This window comes from Terrapene carolina, unplaced genomic scaffold (assembly GCF_002925995.2).
Source record: "Terrapene carolina triunguis isolate 2854851 unplaced genomic scaffold, T_m_triunguis-2.0 Scaffold85, whole genome shotgun sequence".
Taxonomy (NCBI): domain Eukaryota; kingdom Metazoa; phylum Chordata; order Testudines; family Emydidae; genus Terrapene; species Terrapene triunguis.
This window is the reverse complement of record NW_020664436.1, coordinates 35,202,416-35,217,977: the sequence shown is the minus strand read 5'-3', so window position 1 is coordinate 35,217,977 and position 15,562 is coordinate 35,202,416. Positions and strand designations below refer to the sequence as shown.

Genomic DNA, 15,562 nt, shown 5'->3' with positions numbered 1-15,562 from the left:
CTCCCTCCTTAGGCTTCAGAGCCAGAACTGCAGCCCCAACATCTACACAGCTATTTTTAATGTGCTTGCTGCAACCCCAAGTCTGTGGACCTGGGCTGGGAGGCTCGCTGCTGCGGGCTATGTAGATGTACCTCTAGGCACTAAGGTAGTACAAATAAATAATAATAATTAATAATCATATAATATCTAGTACAATGGACCTGATTGGTCTTTTACCTGTAACTGTAATACTATCAGCTCGCTGAGGCCCAGATGACACACAGATCACAAATGAATTACACATCAAAAGACTGTAGTTGAGGAAACTTGATGTGATAGTAGATTCATTTCCTTGTGGCCCAGTTTTCTGAAATTACTGTTCCAAGACTGAATGGAAGATATTGACTTTCATAGAAAAAGCAACTCCCCACCCCCCAAATAAACCCAGACAGTAAAATGTTATTTTATTTGCATTTTAAAGAAATATTTGGCAGTGGGAATGGTTGATTAAAATGCATTCACTTTTGCATTAGTGGTATTTTTTTGGTAGGAAGGTAAATATACCAGCTGTGTCAAGTGAATCTACCAGTGGAGATCCCTCCAGTACATTAAGGGCTGAAGCAAAAAGTTGAATGAGGAGGATGCAGACCCTCCTCCCCCAAAGTGAGATTTTAATGGCTAGAGGGATTGTACAAACTGCCTAAGAATGTTAATCACCCAAGGACCGAATCTTCCAGCAAATGGGTGAGGAGAGCTGAAGTAAGTCTGAACATTCAGGGCCAGATGCTGTCATCAGTTATGCTGGTGTAAATCCGGAGTAACTCCGAATTTACACCTATGTAAGTGAGCAGAATGCGGCTCACCGGCTTTCTGATTCCAATAATCTATCCTCACAAAGAAACAAGAGGCTATAATGTGTGGCGGGGATAATAGTGCGGGGAAGAAATGTGGGTCGAGGACGAAGCGGGGGGCGGCCCGGCACAGAGAGAAGGGACGAGAGGGGGACGAGAGCACGATCAGAAGAGCGAGCGAGCGAGCGGGAAGGGAAGAGGGGGAGCGGGGAGGGGCCGGGACACAGCCTGGCGCTACATTAGCTCCTGCCCGCTCAGCGCGGCGGGTTTCTGCTGAGCAGCCAAACCACCCCGGCAGCCAGAGGGGGCGGTGGCGGGACTTGTGACTGGGCGGCTGGGAGCAGCCGCCGCCCAGCCCGCGGCCCAGTAGCAGCGGAGCCGGGCCCGTCGCGGGGCAGGGGAGACGCGCGGCGGGAGCCCCGCGCCAGCAGCACCATGGCCACCAAGGTAAGGGGCCGCCGCGGGGCCCGGCGCGCCCACCCCCTACCCGAGCCGGCTTCGTGCCCGGAGCCGCGGGGTGGGGAGCGGGGTCGGGCGCCCCCCTCTCGGGGTGAGTCCCAGGAGACCCGCGGTTGGGGTGGGGGAGGCTGGTGTTTCTCTGCCCCCGGGCCAGGCCAGGGGGCAGGGAGAAAGGGGCTGGGGCGGAGAGCAGGCCCCGGGGCGTTGTGGGGATGAGACCCCCCCGGCACCTCGGGGCTGGGGAGACGGGCTGGGCTCTGCTGTCCTCCCCGTGTAACCGCCAGGGCCGGGAGCTCCAGGAGCCACCCCCGGCCCGTGTGATTGTGCCTCGCTTGGGCCCTAGACCCACCCACGGACCAGCGCTCCTGGGCCAGGCAGGAGGGGAAAGGAGTTTCCAGCGTCACAAAGTTTTCCAGGGAAAAGTTTTTTTCCACCCGCTCTTTGTGTTGTTTCACTTGCCCCCACATGCTGCGGTATCGTCTCAGCTGCCCACGTCAGGCCAGGGGCACAGTGCCTGGGTGACTTGTAACCCGCAGATCAGAAGAGACACCCCGAGTTACAAAACCCAAGAGCACCTCGTTTAAACACACACCCCCCCCCCGTCGCCGCCGCCGGATACCCACAACCGCAGCTTCCTAACCTGGGTTACTAATAATAGCTGGAAGAATTAAAATGTGTATCGCTATTTATAATGTGGGCATGGGCATTTTACGCTGCCTGAACAGTGGTGCTAGCTTGGTCAGTTTCACTTGTGTGTCTTGTTTCGCTTTGGTTCTCCTGAGTCCTGATATGGCCAATAGTGGCATGGTTTAGTTGGGAACATTATGGGAGTGTTTTTAAATCAAAGCAAAATTTTCATTTAAATTTCAAAGCAGTGGCATGGACACGTTTCTGTTCATATTAGGTTTTGTAAAACAAAGAAATAAATGTTTGGGGGCTGAAGTACCTTAGATTGTCCATTTAATTTCACAGCTGTGCAAGCAGAAGAACCTAGGCCTTTACTTTTCAGAGTTGCTGAGCTCCTGTTGACTTTAGTGACAGTTGTGACTGCTCAGCGCCCTTGAAAAAGTCCTTATGGAACCAAACTCTAGAGATTTGAATGTCATTCAACTTTGCATTTTGTCATGTATTTTTCTATACAGTACTCAGAATTCAAGCAGGAAGGAAAATGACTATGATCTTAGGTCTGGCCTACACCTGAGACTTAGGTCAACCCAGCTACCTTACTCAGGGGTGTTCAGATCCCGAGAGAGACATAGTTAAGGTGACCTAAGCCTTGGTTTAGACAAGAAGCACTGCAGTGGTGCAGCTGCAGTACTTTAAGTGTAGACATAGCCTTAGTATTTGATACAATGACTTGCATTACAAAAAGATCAGACACAAGACTCAGTTGCTCAGTGGAACTCTTCCTCAGCTGTGGTTATGTATATTTGCCTAGAAGTAGTGCTTGTTTTCTGTGTATGGGGTAGTAGGTTTATACACCTGATAATGGCCAAATATAGAAGGTGTCTTTTCCAGTCAGTTTGATTGCAGTGGGATAAATTCATTTATTCTCTTCTAGTGGTGCATGTGTGTGTGTGTGTGTTCCGCTTTATAAAACAAGAGTACCACTAATAGCTAGGCCACATGTATTCCACAGTTGCTCTTCAAAGAACTGATGCATATTTGTTTTATGTAATCTTCTGAATAATCTGTTTTTTGTAGATCATATAAAATACGGCTTTCCTGCTGCTATGTGATTTTGTAGCATGTGAATTATCAGTGTTAGGAGTTCTGTGGTCTGATTTTGATTTGTAGTAGTGTATATGGTTTCTAAAAAGTATGACACTAAATTATTTTGCTCTGTTTCTGAACATTATTAGAAAACTAATGTATTAATTGGACTTTGCATATTTGGAACCAGTCTAAGTTATCTACAGTATTTATTTGCTAACTTAGCTGAATATAAAAGATTATGCTGTTTTAATTAAAAGGTATGTTGTCTGGCTAGTAGTTTTTTATTTTGTTAACTTTTTAAAGTCCAAAGTACCTTTAAAGAAAATGTGTGTTGTACTTATTATGACATGTCACAATGTTCGAAACAAAGCTTTTGAGACACAACTGGTTCCATAAACTAGTTCTGCAGCTTAGAAAGTTCCATTTTGTTACTAGTAGACCCTGTCCACATAGAATAGTGATAGTATATGATTCTGTATGTCTTAATAGTTGACAGATTCTGTATCTTGTAGATATCCAGTTTAGTGTATTAATAGTATTGTATAAATAGATGCACAGTATTCTTTAGATAAGAAGCCGAAATCCCAAGTCAGATAGCTGCTTTGAAAATTTATCGTTACACCTAAAATTGGAGTTTATATGTATCCGAGGTTTAGAACAGGGGTGGCCAACCTGAGCCTGAGAAGGAGCCAGAATTTACCAATATACATTTCCAAAGAGCCACTGTAATATGTCAGCAGCCCCCCCGCCATCAGCTCCCCCGCCCCGCTCCCAGTGCCACCTGCCCACCGGTAGCCCTGCTGATCAGCACCTCCCTCTCCCTCCCAGCATCTCCTGATCAGCTGTTTCGTGGCGTGCAGGAGGCTCTGGGGGAGAGGGGGAGGAGCGAGGACATGGCAGGCTCAGGGGAGGGGGCGGGAAGGAGTGGAATGGGGGCGCAGGGCCTGTGGCAGAGCCAGGGGTTGAGCAGTGAGAACCCCCATATTGGAAAGTTGGCGCCTGTAGCTCCAGCCCCGGACTCGGTGCCTATACAAGGAGCCGCATGTGGCTCCGGAGCCACAGGTTGGCCACCCCTGGTTTAGAATGTTGTTGTTGGATTGGGCTGGGTTTTAATATTGTTAGTTTGAACTAATTTGTGATAACACTCTGTATGCAAGTGTGTGTGCAAGGACACACACAGAACACTTCTATTACTTGTGGTTGTTAAAAGGAAAACTGCATTACTTTTGGCATATATGTACTTCTGCAATTGTGATAATCAGTTCAAATGGTGCCTATTTCAATATGGAATAGGACCTGCACTGTATTGAAAGGAGGATATGAAGGACCACTGTTGATTCTGTGCCTGAAAAGAAGAGCAATTTAATTGTATAAATGTGGAGACCTGAACATTCTGTTTTTCTTTAAATAGCTCCCCAGTTTATAACTTGTTCAGATTATGCTATCCCTGATTTAACTAAAATTATATTGTGGGCAGAAGAGCAGCAATTATTTTTCATTCTTTATTTCTGGGAAAAATTGTTTGTTGCATATTATTTCCTGATTTTAATCTTCATTATTTGCAAATTAAAGACTTGTTTTTTTGTTTTGATAGAAACTTAACTTACCGGTATATATTAGAGTGGTGCCAAATTTATCTTCTGTTAAGTTTGTTGTATGGCATGCATCACCTACCTCTGAGATGCAGCTATTTAGGGTTAAATTTGGTAAACTTGTTTAATTGTCAACTGTGATCCTTGTAGAAGCGATTGAACTGTTTATATTTTTCTTTTTAATGGTTGGTTCAAGAAGACTGTTTGAACTTCAATATGCAGTGTTCAGAAAGTTAGCCAATAATAATTTACCATAGCAATGAAATAGGATTGTATTTATTTTTAATTCCAGCCATTCTGAAATAGCTGACTCCGATGAGAAACATGCCAAATGTTGGAAATGCACATGCAAAAAAAAGCTGTAGAACAGAATCCTAGACTAGGTTGTTGATCTTGGATATTTATTTCTCATAGTTTAATAACAGTTTAACCACTATATACATAGATTCAAAGGCCAGAAGGGACCATTGTGATCAGCTAGTCTGACCTCCTGCATACCACAGGCCACAGAACTTCCGTGAATTAATTCTTGTTTGAGTTAGAGCATATCTTTTCGAAAAACATCCAATATTGATTTAAAGATTTCCAGCGATGGAAAATCGACCACAACCCTTGAAGTTATTTCAATGGATAAGTACCCTCACTCTTAAAAAATTTGAGTCTGAATTGTCTAGTTTTAACTTCCAACCCATTAGATCATGTTATACCTTAGTCTGCTAGATCGAGGAGCCCTGTATTGTCAAATTTCTTTTCCCCTGTGGGTACTTAGACTGTGATCAAATTATCCCTTGACATTGTCTTTGATGAGTGAAATAGACTCAAGGAGCTCAATACAGTATTTCTAGATAAGGCTTGTTTTCCAATCCATTTATCATTTTCGTGGCTCTTCTCTGAGCCCCCTCAAGCAATTGCCAGCTTCCTACTGAAATAATAGGAAATACAGGAGGGGAGTAAAAAAAAAAATCTGCATTTTGTGGCTGTGACCTTTTAAGCATACTTCCAAACGGAGTGACATGTTTGTAGAGAGGAGGTATGGTCCAGTGTTGGGATGCAATACTGATAGAGGACTAGGGTATTCCTGACTCAGCCCTGAGTTTTCTTTCTGACTTTGGGCAAGTCATATAGGCCAACATTTTCAGAATTGTTCACTGATTTTTGGGTTCCCCAGTTTTTGGGTGCTTAACTTGAGATCAGTAGATCCTGATTTCCATTCAGGGCCAGCACCTTTCATCGACTTAAATGAACTTACGGTTACTTAGCACTTCTGAAAATCAGCCCCCCAGGTATATAGAGCGGGTAATTAAAGTTTGAGGCATCCAAAATTAGTGGACATTTTAGAAAATGTTGGTGTTTAACTTCTCCGTTCCTCAGTTCTCCTGTGTATAAATGGAGGGAGAACACTTCCCTAATTCACAGATGTGCAGGGAGGCTAAATTAATACTTGTAAAGCTTATTTCTATTTAAAAAAAAAACAAACAAACTAGGTTTGCTTCTATGATACTCTTTCAGAAAAGACACTTGACTCTTTCTGCATTTGCCTACCTGATTTCTTGGAGGTAATTGACCCAACCATTTTTCTCATTATTTGCAATGTTGTAATTTCACTTGTATTGTATCATTTGTCACATTTGAGCTTCATTCAGTTGTGGGGTGCTGGAAACACCAAGAAGCTGCATGCTAATTTCTAAAGAATGTGGTCTCAGGCTCAACATGTTTTTAGAGATGTATATTATTTAATAGATAATTCCTTTCCTTGGGAGGTCTAGTTTGGAATTTGCTAAGTCACTCTTCCAGCAGGAGAAATAAGACTATAATAAGAGGATCCAATATGTCAAGTACACTGTGCTTGTGTGCTACTAATGTAAGATCTGGATTTTAACTTGAAATTTAAGGTCAGCCTGGTTGATTCTGTTAGTCCCATTGGAGTCAATGCGTCAGTGGCACTACTTGCATGAGCAAAGACACTTGTTAATAAGCTTTTGCAGGATCAGATCCTTAGTTGCCAGTTTGGGACCCAATTCCTTAGGGAGATCTGTACAGGCAGACCTTTACCCCAGCATGGAATCCCATTTTAGTCAATGGGACTCTGTGGGCTAAGGATCCACCTGTGTGGATCTGTTTGCAGGATTGGGCCTTTTTTTCATATGTTAAGACGTGTCTTAGGAAGAAACTTTTTAGGACACATAGTACATTTTGGTTCTTAAAAAAAAAAAAGTGTTAAATGGCATATTTTTAATACTTGCAAACAAAATAAATGCATTTTTAAGGAGGACAGAGAGAGGGTCTCCAAAATTTAGAAGTAAAGCTTTATCCTCCCTATCTGCACCCTTATTTTTTAAAAATTCTAATTCCTTAATTTCCTTTCAGTTTTAGTTTTTTCACTGCTAGGTTTGCTGAAAAGGGTAAGTTTTGAAGTGTTCTCAGCTGTATCCTTAGTGACAAATCAAAGTAGAACTAGTTCTCTTTGCTGTCTTGTGTGCAGAAGTGAACTCCCCTTTGGGTTTGTCGAGATTAATTCAAACCAAAACTGAGAAGCATCTCTCAACAAATGAACTAAATGAAGTGCTCTAAAACGGTCTATTCTGTACAGAAAAAATTAAACCTTTTAAAGACCATCTTAGCTATTGAAATTGATTTCTCATGGAGGAGTATTCAACAAAATATTAATTGTGTCTTAATAGCATTGTTAGTTGGAAGAGAGTTATCATATAAACCATTTCCTGCTTCTTTCCGCACTCTCCACCCTTTGGGAGTTCAGTGAAGCAACACTTAATACAAGAAATGAGAACACAATGCTGTAAGCTGTATTTACAAACAAAGGGCTTGCTCCTGTGCACCCTTATTCAACAAGTAGTCAATTGAAATCAGTGGGTTTACTAATGTGAGTAAGGATTTGCAGGATTAGGCCAAAAGAAATGCCAAGATGTTAACAGCTATAAAAATGTCAAGCAGGAATAAGATTTTTTGGGTAAGAATGCAAATTTATCCTAAAAAACCACAATCCACCCATACAATGAGAGAAACAAATGTGGACTTAAACAGTGCCATATAAAAATAAGTCAGTTTGGTGTCATGCCTGAAGTGCATGACCCACTGGTTTCTTAATTTATTTCCAGCTGTGTTTTTTTCTTTATAAACTTCATAAACTTCCTGCAGTCAAATGATACATGGCTTCCTTCACATTTTAGCAATTGCCTACATGAGTTTGTTTTCGTTGTTGTTTTTGTTTTTTAATGGACCTGATCTTAATGTAATTGAAGTCATTAGCAAAACTCCAGTTGACGTACATGGAAGAAAAGATTGGGTCCTGTATGACGATTTGCTCAGATGCTGCTGCTGCCTATATGACTCAGTATTTCTAGGTTATTTTAACCACCTAGAGATTGAGTCATCAGAACATCATTACCCCAGAGCATGTCATTATTTAAAAAACTCGTGTTTACAATAGCGAAAGAGGAAGAGAAGTCTTACCTATGTAGATTTCATCTTGTTTGAAAACTTAATTTTTAACATTATTAAATGTTTGTAACCAGATAGAATCCATTTCTAGTCTCTCCATATACTGATTTGTTGGGGGGGGGGAAAGCACTTTTAACTTGTGCCTTTGTTTTTGCTTTACCAATTACATGACTTTTTTTTTTATATATATAAAGTTTTGTAGTAAGATGAATTGTAGTACATCTTATGAGTTGTTCAATAGATTTCGATCTGTGAATTGTCTGCCAGTATGTTAAAACATCTAATTTAATTCTTTTGAAAATCTTATTTAAAATTACAAGATATGCATAGATAGATTTATTTTGTTTACGTGACTTCTATCTGACTAGAAACAATTTTGTTGCGACAGGAAGTTGTGTAATTGATCTTAATTGACAAATTTCAGAGGTGATGGCTTCCATCCCTTTGTAACTAATACTGTGAGAACTGTATTGTTAAATATGCTGGTTCCTTCGTGCCTTATTTTTATAAGCTATTCCAACTTTAGTACTATTGGAATTGTCACCTCATGAACAGGTGACATAATAGGTTAGTGTTGTAAAGCAGGGGGTCTCCGTGAGCTGCTGCCCGCAGGCACTGCCCCTGCAGCTCCCATTGGCCACAGTTCCCGGCCAATGGGAGCTGTGGAGCCTGCGCTTGGGGCGGGGGCAGTGCGCAGAGACACACACACCCCCCATGCCCCCAGGAGCTGCAGGGACATGCTGGCCGCTTCTGGGAATGAAGCGGTGCATAGGGAGGGAGGCAGAGCGGGCAGGGAGCATGCAGAGACGTGCCAGCAGCTGTCCGCTTCTGGGAGTGGCGTGGGGCCACTGGCCACGGCATGCAGGCAGCCTGCCTGCCTGAGCCCTGCTGCGCCGCCAGGCGCGACTCGCGGGAAGGTTGTCAGATATTTATCTTGCATTTTGGGGGCCCCCCTGTTGTTGGGGGCCCTGTGCCACTGCACGGTTTGTTTCATGGTAAATCCGCTCCTGATCCAAAGAGTCATTATTGTGTAAGTTTAAGTGCTTTCCTTTGTCTGGCAGATTCATTGATTTGTAGGCCAGAAGGGACCATTATGATCATCTAGTCTGAGCTCCTGTATAACATAGGCCATGGAGATTCCCCAAAATTAAAGCTCCGTGGTTCCTTTGTACTGCAGTGCAGCTGCTCAAAAGGAGGGAAGTGCCAGGGTCCATCTTTCCAGGCTTTGTGATCTCAGTGAGCAGCATTGTACTAGGGGTTTCCCATGTAGAAAAACTCAGTACTGGGCCAGAAAGGGACAACACTGTTGTTAAGCAGTGAGACTTGTATGAGGCCCTCTAGGGAGAGTTAGAAGCAAGACAGCTGCTTCTGTGGGAAGGGCAGTGGTACAAGGGGGAGTTGGGACCAAAATGACCAAAGAGAGCACACACTGGCCTCTTTTGGTCACAGATTTTAATCAAAACATAGCATGTGCAGTTGGAGCTCTTCTGCTTTGAAAAGTGACTATGTAAAAATGGCACCTCTTACTCAACAAATTTGTTACTTACAGGTATTCTGAGAATTTTCTGCTGCCTAGAGCAGGTGTGGGCAAACTACGGCCCGTGAGTCGTTTTAAGCCGGGCCGCACGCTCCCTCTGGAGAGTGGGGTCTGGGGCTTGCTCTGATCCGGCGCTCCAGCCAGTGTGCTGGGTTGGGGGGCACACCATGCGGCTTGGCCCCGCTTCGGCGCTCCAGCCAGGGCGCAGGGTCGGGGGCCGCTCCACGTGGCTCCCAGAAGCTGCGGCATGGCCCCGCTCTGGCTCCTACATGCTCCAATGGCCCCCTTCAGCACTCCAATGGGAGCTGCAGGGGCGGTACCTGCAGATGGGGCAGTGTGCAGGGCCGCTTAGCTGTGCCTCCGCATAGGAGCCGGAGAAGGGACATGCCACTGGTTTTGGGAGCCGCTTGAGATAAGTGCTGCTCTGACCCTGCACCCCGAGCCTCTCTCCATGCCCTAACCCCCTGCCCCAGCCCTGATCCTCTGAACCCCTTGGTCCCATCCCAGAGCACCCTCCTACACCCCAAACTCCTTATCCCCAGCCCACACCCCAAAGCCCTCACCCCCTCCCACATCCCAACCCCAATTTTGTGAGCATTCATGGCCCACTATACAATTTCTATTCCCAGATGTGGCCCTCAGGCCAAAACGTTTGTCACCCCTGATTTAGACCATCCCTAGAGTTTAAAATCTCCAATGATGGAGATTCCACAACGTCCCTAGGCAATTTATTCCAGTGCTTAACTAGCCTGACAGGAAGTTTTCCCTAATGTCCAACCTAAACTTCTCTTGCTGCAATTTAAGCTCATTGCTTCTTGTTTTGTCCTCAGAGGTTAAGGAGAACAATTTTTCTCCCTTCTCTTTGGCCTGGTCCACACTAACCCCCCACTTCGAACTAAGATATGCAACTTCAGCTATGTGAATAACGTAGCTGAAGTCGAAGTATCTTAGTTCGAACTTACCGCGGGTCCACACGCGGCAGGCAGGCTCCCCCGTCGACTCCGCGTACTCCTCTCGCGGAGCAGAAGTACCGGCGTCGACGGCGAGCACTTCCGGGATTGATTTATCGCGTCTAGACAATAAATCGATCCCAGAAGATCGATTGCTTACCGCCGGACCCGGAGGTAAGTATAGACGTACCCTTTGTAACAACTTTTTATATCCTTGGAAAAGGTTATCATGTCCCCTCTCAGTCTCCAGACTAAACAAATCCAATTTTTTCAATATCCCCTCAGAGGTCTTGTTTTCTAATCAGTTTTGTTGCTCTTCTTTGGACTTTCTCCAATTTGTTCAGATCTTCCCTGAAATGTGGTGCCCAGAACTATTCCAGTTGGGGCCTAATCAGTGTGGAGTAGAGCAGAAGAATTACTTTCGTGTCTTGCTTAGAACACTCCTGCTAATGCATTCCAAAATGATGTTTGCTTTTTTTGCAACAGTGTTACACTGTTCACTCATATTTAGCTTGTGATCCACTATGGCCCCCAGATTCCTTTCTGCAGTACTCCTTCCTAGGCAGTCATTTCCCATTGTTCCTTCGTAAGTGGAGTACTTTGCATTTGTCCTTATTGAATTTTGTCCTGTTTACTTCAGACCATTTCTCCAGTTTGTCCAGATCATTTTGAATTTTAATCTAATCCTCCAAAGCACTTGCAACCTCTCCCAGCTTCGTATCATCCGCAAACTTTATAAGTGTACTCTCTATGCCATTATCTGGTTATACAATAACCACTAACAGCTTTTGGTGTAGAACTTGAGTCTTGCTTGCATAGGAACCAGAGATCTTCATAATAGTCACTAAAAAAAAAAAAAAATACTGTACCTGTGCAAGAATTAAGCAATGAGACACATTATTCTTAGGTTATATGTGTGTGGTTCAGGTGTGCTGAGGACTGATGCCAGTCCTTCAGCCACTGAAGATGTGTCCCAGTTGCTCAGAAATGAACAGACTGCTATTCTGATATGTTACCTTAAATTTTAAATGTCACTTTAAAAAAAAGTAATCCTTTATGTGAAAAAGAGTTCAGTATTTAACTTAAGTAACAGTTGATGTTTCAAGAAGTCCAGCCACCCTGAAATATTTTGAGAACTGTCTGCAAGGAGTGAAAAGTAGCATTTCCCTTTGAAATTGGTCTACCAGCTTAGTTCCCACCTGCCTTCTGAAGTTGTTTTTGCTTGAAAAGGCAAATCTGTTCTTTCTGCTGTCTTAAACCGAGTAAGTTGCTTTGTCCTAAAATTTAAGTAAAGGGTAGCACAGGTATAGCAGTATGCTTTGCCAGATGCAGTGGTTAAAAACTGCTAATATTTTCTATTCGCTGTTGTTAACATATACAAGACAGACTGGACTACAAGAGCAGGCCTTCAAAGTAAAATGAAATACTAATTTAAACCTGTTGGCTTTTGCCAAGTAGTGATATAATAAAGCAACAACATTTGAGTACACTATCTGAAATGAGGCTTTGTTACTTGACTAGTGTAAGTTGGATGACTTGATATTGAATAGTAATAAATAAATTGTATTTATTTACAGTTCTTAGCTATTAAGCAGCTACTAGGAGCAGTGCACAGTATTTAGTTCTATTCAATATAGTCCTAGATCTCTATGTATGTGACCTTTTTGAAGTTTTCTCTGTTTTCTCTGTCATTTCTTTGTCTTCAATTTATTTAATACAAATTTTGCACATCTACTTATTCTTTTTTCCAAATGATTAAGCCAGAAAGTGTACAACTGGAGGGTGTGATCCAAGGATCCCTTGGTGCCAATTGACACAGGGCACAAGGAGTGCATAGGGCTTTATAGGAATTGCCTGGATCAGATATATGCATGATACTTCTCTGAAGGGTGTCGTCGTGTGAGAGCTCTACTGAGAGCCAGTAGCCCACTGGTCATCATAGTCCTTGTGACATATATGGAAGGATAATCTTTAAGGAGTTATGTATCTATACTGAAAATTGTGTTCTTAAGGTCTTGGCATTAGGGCAGATCTCCAGGAGGTGACATACTCCCTATCTGAAAGGAATATTTCCAAGGTAACAGACACCTATCTCTGTGTCTTGTCATTTTGTGTATCATTTGCCTCACAATGTATGCCTATTTGCATGAGCCACCGGCAAAATAAGAGATTGCGAGAAAGGAAATCTACAGGATGAAACAAACAATGGGGAGAGGGGTGTGTGTCCCTGTTTATGAATAAAGACAAAGGATTGTTTTCATATATCTTGGGATGACAAGCAACACACTGGCTCTTTCACTGAGAAGACACAGACAGCATGTTTGTCTCATGAAAAAAGGGTCACAGACAAAGTCGCCTTAAAATGCTTCAGGGATTTGCATGACTAGTACTTGGTTAGACAGGATAGCATCTTGTTAATTAAGTCTAGACTCTAGAAAGCATCTTATGATTTTATTTTGTTACCATTTGTTTCCAATACTTTTACTTGAATCTCTATTCCTTGTTAAATAAACTGACACTAGATTTCACTATAAACATACCTAAATTCTATATGTTAAGCAGAGCGGAGATCTATGGTAGACCTGGTGAGCTAGGGTATACTGTTTCTCTGGAAGGAGCAAATCTGTGAACACAGTGATTGTGCAGGGGACTAGTGGCTGTATATTCCAGGTTGAAGCTTGGTGGGCTCGAGGCTTGGAGTGTGCCTATTGCTAACCTGTAGAATATCAAAACATGTCTTTCATATAAGAGTAACTGATTTATTAAATAAATGACGTATTCTCTGTAGTTCATGAATTGAACTGATTGTTTCTGGTCACTGTGTCCTTCAGGATTTTAGAATTAGCCAGATCTTCTCCTCTCCCACATCATTTTTATTCATAGCGTGGAGAGGAAAACAAACCTTCCTGCTTTTTCAACTCCCAATTGATTTCTCAATTTTGAATGAACTAGTCTTTGAAATGAACTAGTTCAGTAGATTGAAATGAAGAAAATATTCTCTCTGCACCTGCAGAAGAAGCTTGCTGCTGTCAAAAGCTGGTTTAGCACTTCAGCAAACACTGGCTCCAGGTGCTTAGCCAGGGACTTCCACCAATTCAGTGGGTGAACTGTCTTTAAAATTTGGCAGCAAACATGTACTGATTAAATTAAAAAGTAATATTGAATTGTTTTTAATTGATTATAAACTAGGCCTTAATATAGATTGTCCTAATTTAAAAATTAGTTTAAATAGGTTTATTTTTTAAATAAAAATATTTAATTTAAATAAAACATTTGATTTAAATAAAATCCATTAAAAAAATTTTTTTTTCAATCAATTTTTTAAATCTACCCTGATTCACTGGTAACTTCCTAATCAAGCCCTCAGGCTAAACACTTCCAATTATAAATGGCAAAGTGTGTGGTGAAGTTGGCTTTTGGAAATTGCTGCTTTGTACCTGATATTCACTACAAGAAAATAATTGTAGGTTAGGTTCAAGAACTCTACCTGCTGTATACCAGAAGCAAGGATAAACTGAGATTGGTTGCACTATGGTTACAGAAGTCTCCAGTCTTCTCTATTGCCCTTCCAAATAATTTAACAATTTCTTACAACTAGATAACAGCTATCCTTGTATCTGTTTATAGGAGTTATTATCAAATACATTGCTATCAGCTTTTTATATCTAATGGTACCCTCTACCATCCCCACACTCGATTCTGGTATCTCAACAAATGAGCTTATACCAAGAACTCTCTAATATTTGCTAGAAGTTCAGTTTTGTGGAGGAATGGAATTTCATCTCCTTTCCTTTCAGTCCTGCAGGTTGGTGTATGGAGGTGTTCCTCTCAAAATCCTCAAGAGGCTTCCTTGAAGTGGCTGGAGGCTAGCTTGTAATCACAAATACAGTTTTACTTCTTGAACAAATATTAACTTTAAAAGTGTCACTGCAGAGCATTTAAAATAAAGTCCTTCTTTAGGCAGCCTGCTACATCAAAGAGCTGAAGATCAACTTGTAGAGTTTTTCCAAAGGAAAATGAAGAAAATAAGTTGCTGTTTTATAACTTAGTCAGTATAGATAAGGTCGTATTTATCATTTTGAAAAGCTGTCAAGTAATTTCCCTTATTTAAAAAACAGTCCAAATATAGGTCTAGTGTCTTGATAATGTAATCTAATTTTAATTAGCAAGATGCCAGTGGCATCAGCTAGGACCTTAGCGCTGCCTCATACTCTACCAAGGCTTTTTGAAATGTGCTTTTCAGCAGCCATTTTAGAATCTGCATCAGTGCAGGTTAAATTGTTTGAATGCCCTCCGCATTTAAGGGGTTCTTACTAAATTTCTGAAACAATGCTTAGAATAACATTAATATATATAATTTAATGTTGGATTCTACATATATTAATGTTGTTCTAACCATTGTTTGTTTGTTTTTGTTTTGTTTGTGTATATATATAAAATATTACAAAATATATATAAAATATTAAAAAAACATCTGTCTATAAAATTTAGACACAACACACTCTCTGGAAAAGAGTATTCTCTCATCAGAACCCTCAACCTCTCCCCTGTCCCCCCAAAAGCATGTTCTACTAGCAGGGTAGAATGACTCAAATCTGTTCCCTGGCTTTTTCAGTATTATTAGAACCCTTAATATACGTATTTGTATTTAACTATTTAACAACATTCTGTGTTGATTATAATTCACCAGTGGGTGATGGTGAACCAATCAGCAGAATCAAAGATGAGTCATAAAGAGGGTAGGCCTGGCAGCTGCTTGCCAAATGACAAACTTAGACACGATTATAAAGTTATTAGAGTAGCATGAGTTACACATGAATCCATCAATTACAGATGGAAGAAAATATTATTCACATAATAGCATATAAATATTGCGATTTCTATTGCAGGAGTAGCGGTGGAACAGTATATCTGAGTAAATAATACATCAGCTCTTTTAAAAATTAATAACTGGTGAAAGTATTTTAAAACATGTTTTGAAGGAGCATATAATTTTGATAGTCTTACCGGAAAATAGTT

At 41.7% G+C, this 15,562-nt stretch overlaps 1 protein-coding gene across 2 annotated transcripts in view; it reads left to right on the top strand.

The window, feature by feature from the left end:
* Window positions 1-1,087: 1,087 nt before the first annotated feature.
* The window catches only part of SNX9 (sorting nexin 9), a 96,376-nt gene continuing 81,901 nt past the window's right edge, over window positions 1,088-15,562 (top strand). Inside the window, exon 1 of one of the 2 annotated variants that reach the window (XM_026649736.2) lies at window positions 1,088-1,277. In XM_026649736.2, the coding sequence (XP_026505521.1) occupies window positions 1,266-1,277 (12 nt within the window). In that variant the 5' untranslated portion in view covers window positions 1,088-1,265. The remainder of the gene's footprint in view (window positions 1,278-15,562) is intronic. The other variant, XM_026649737.2, reaches the window with a different exon arrangement.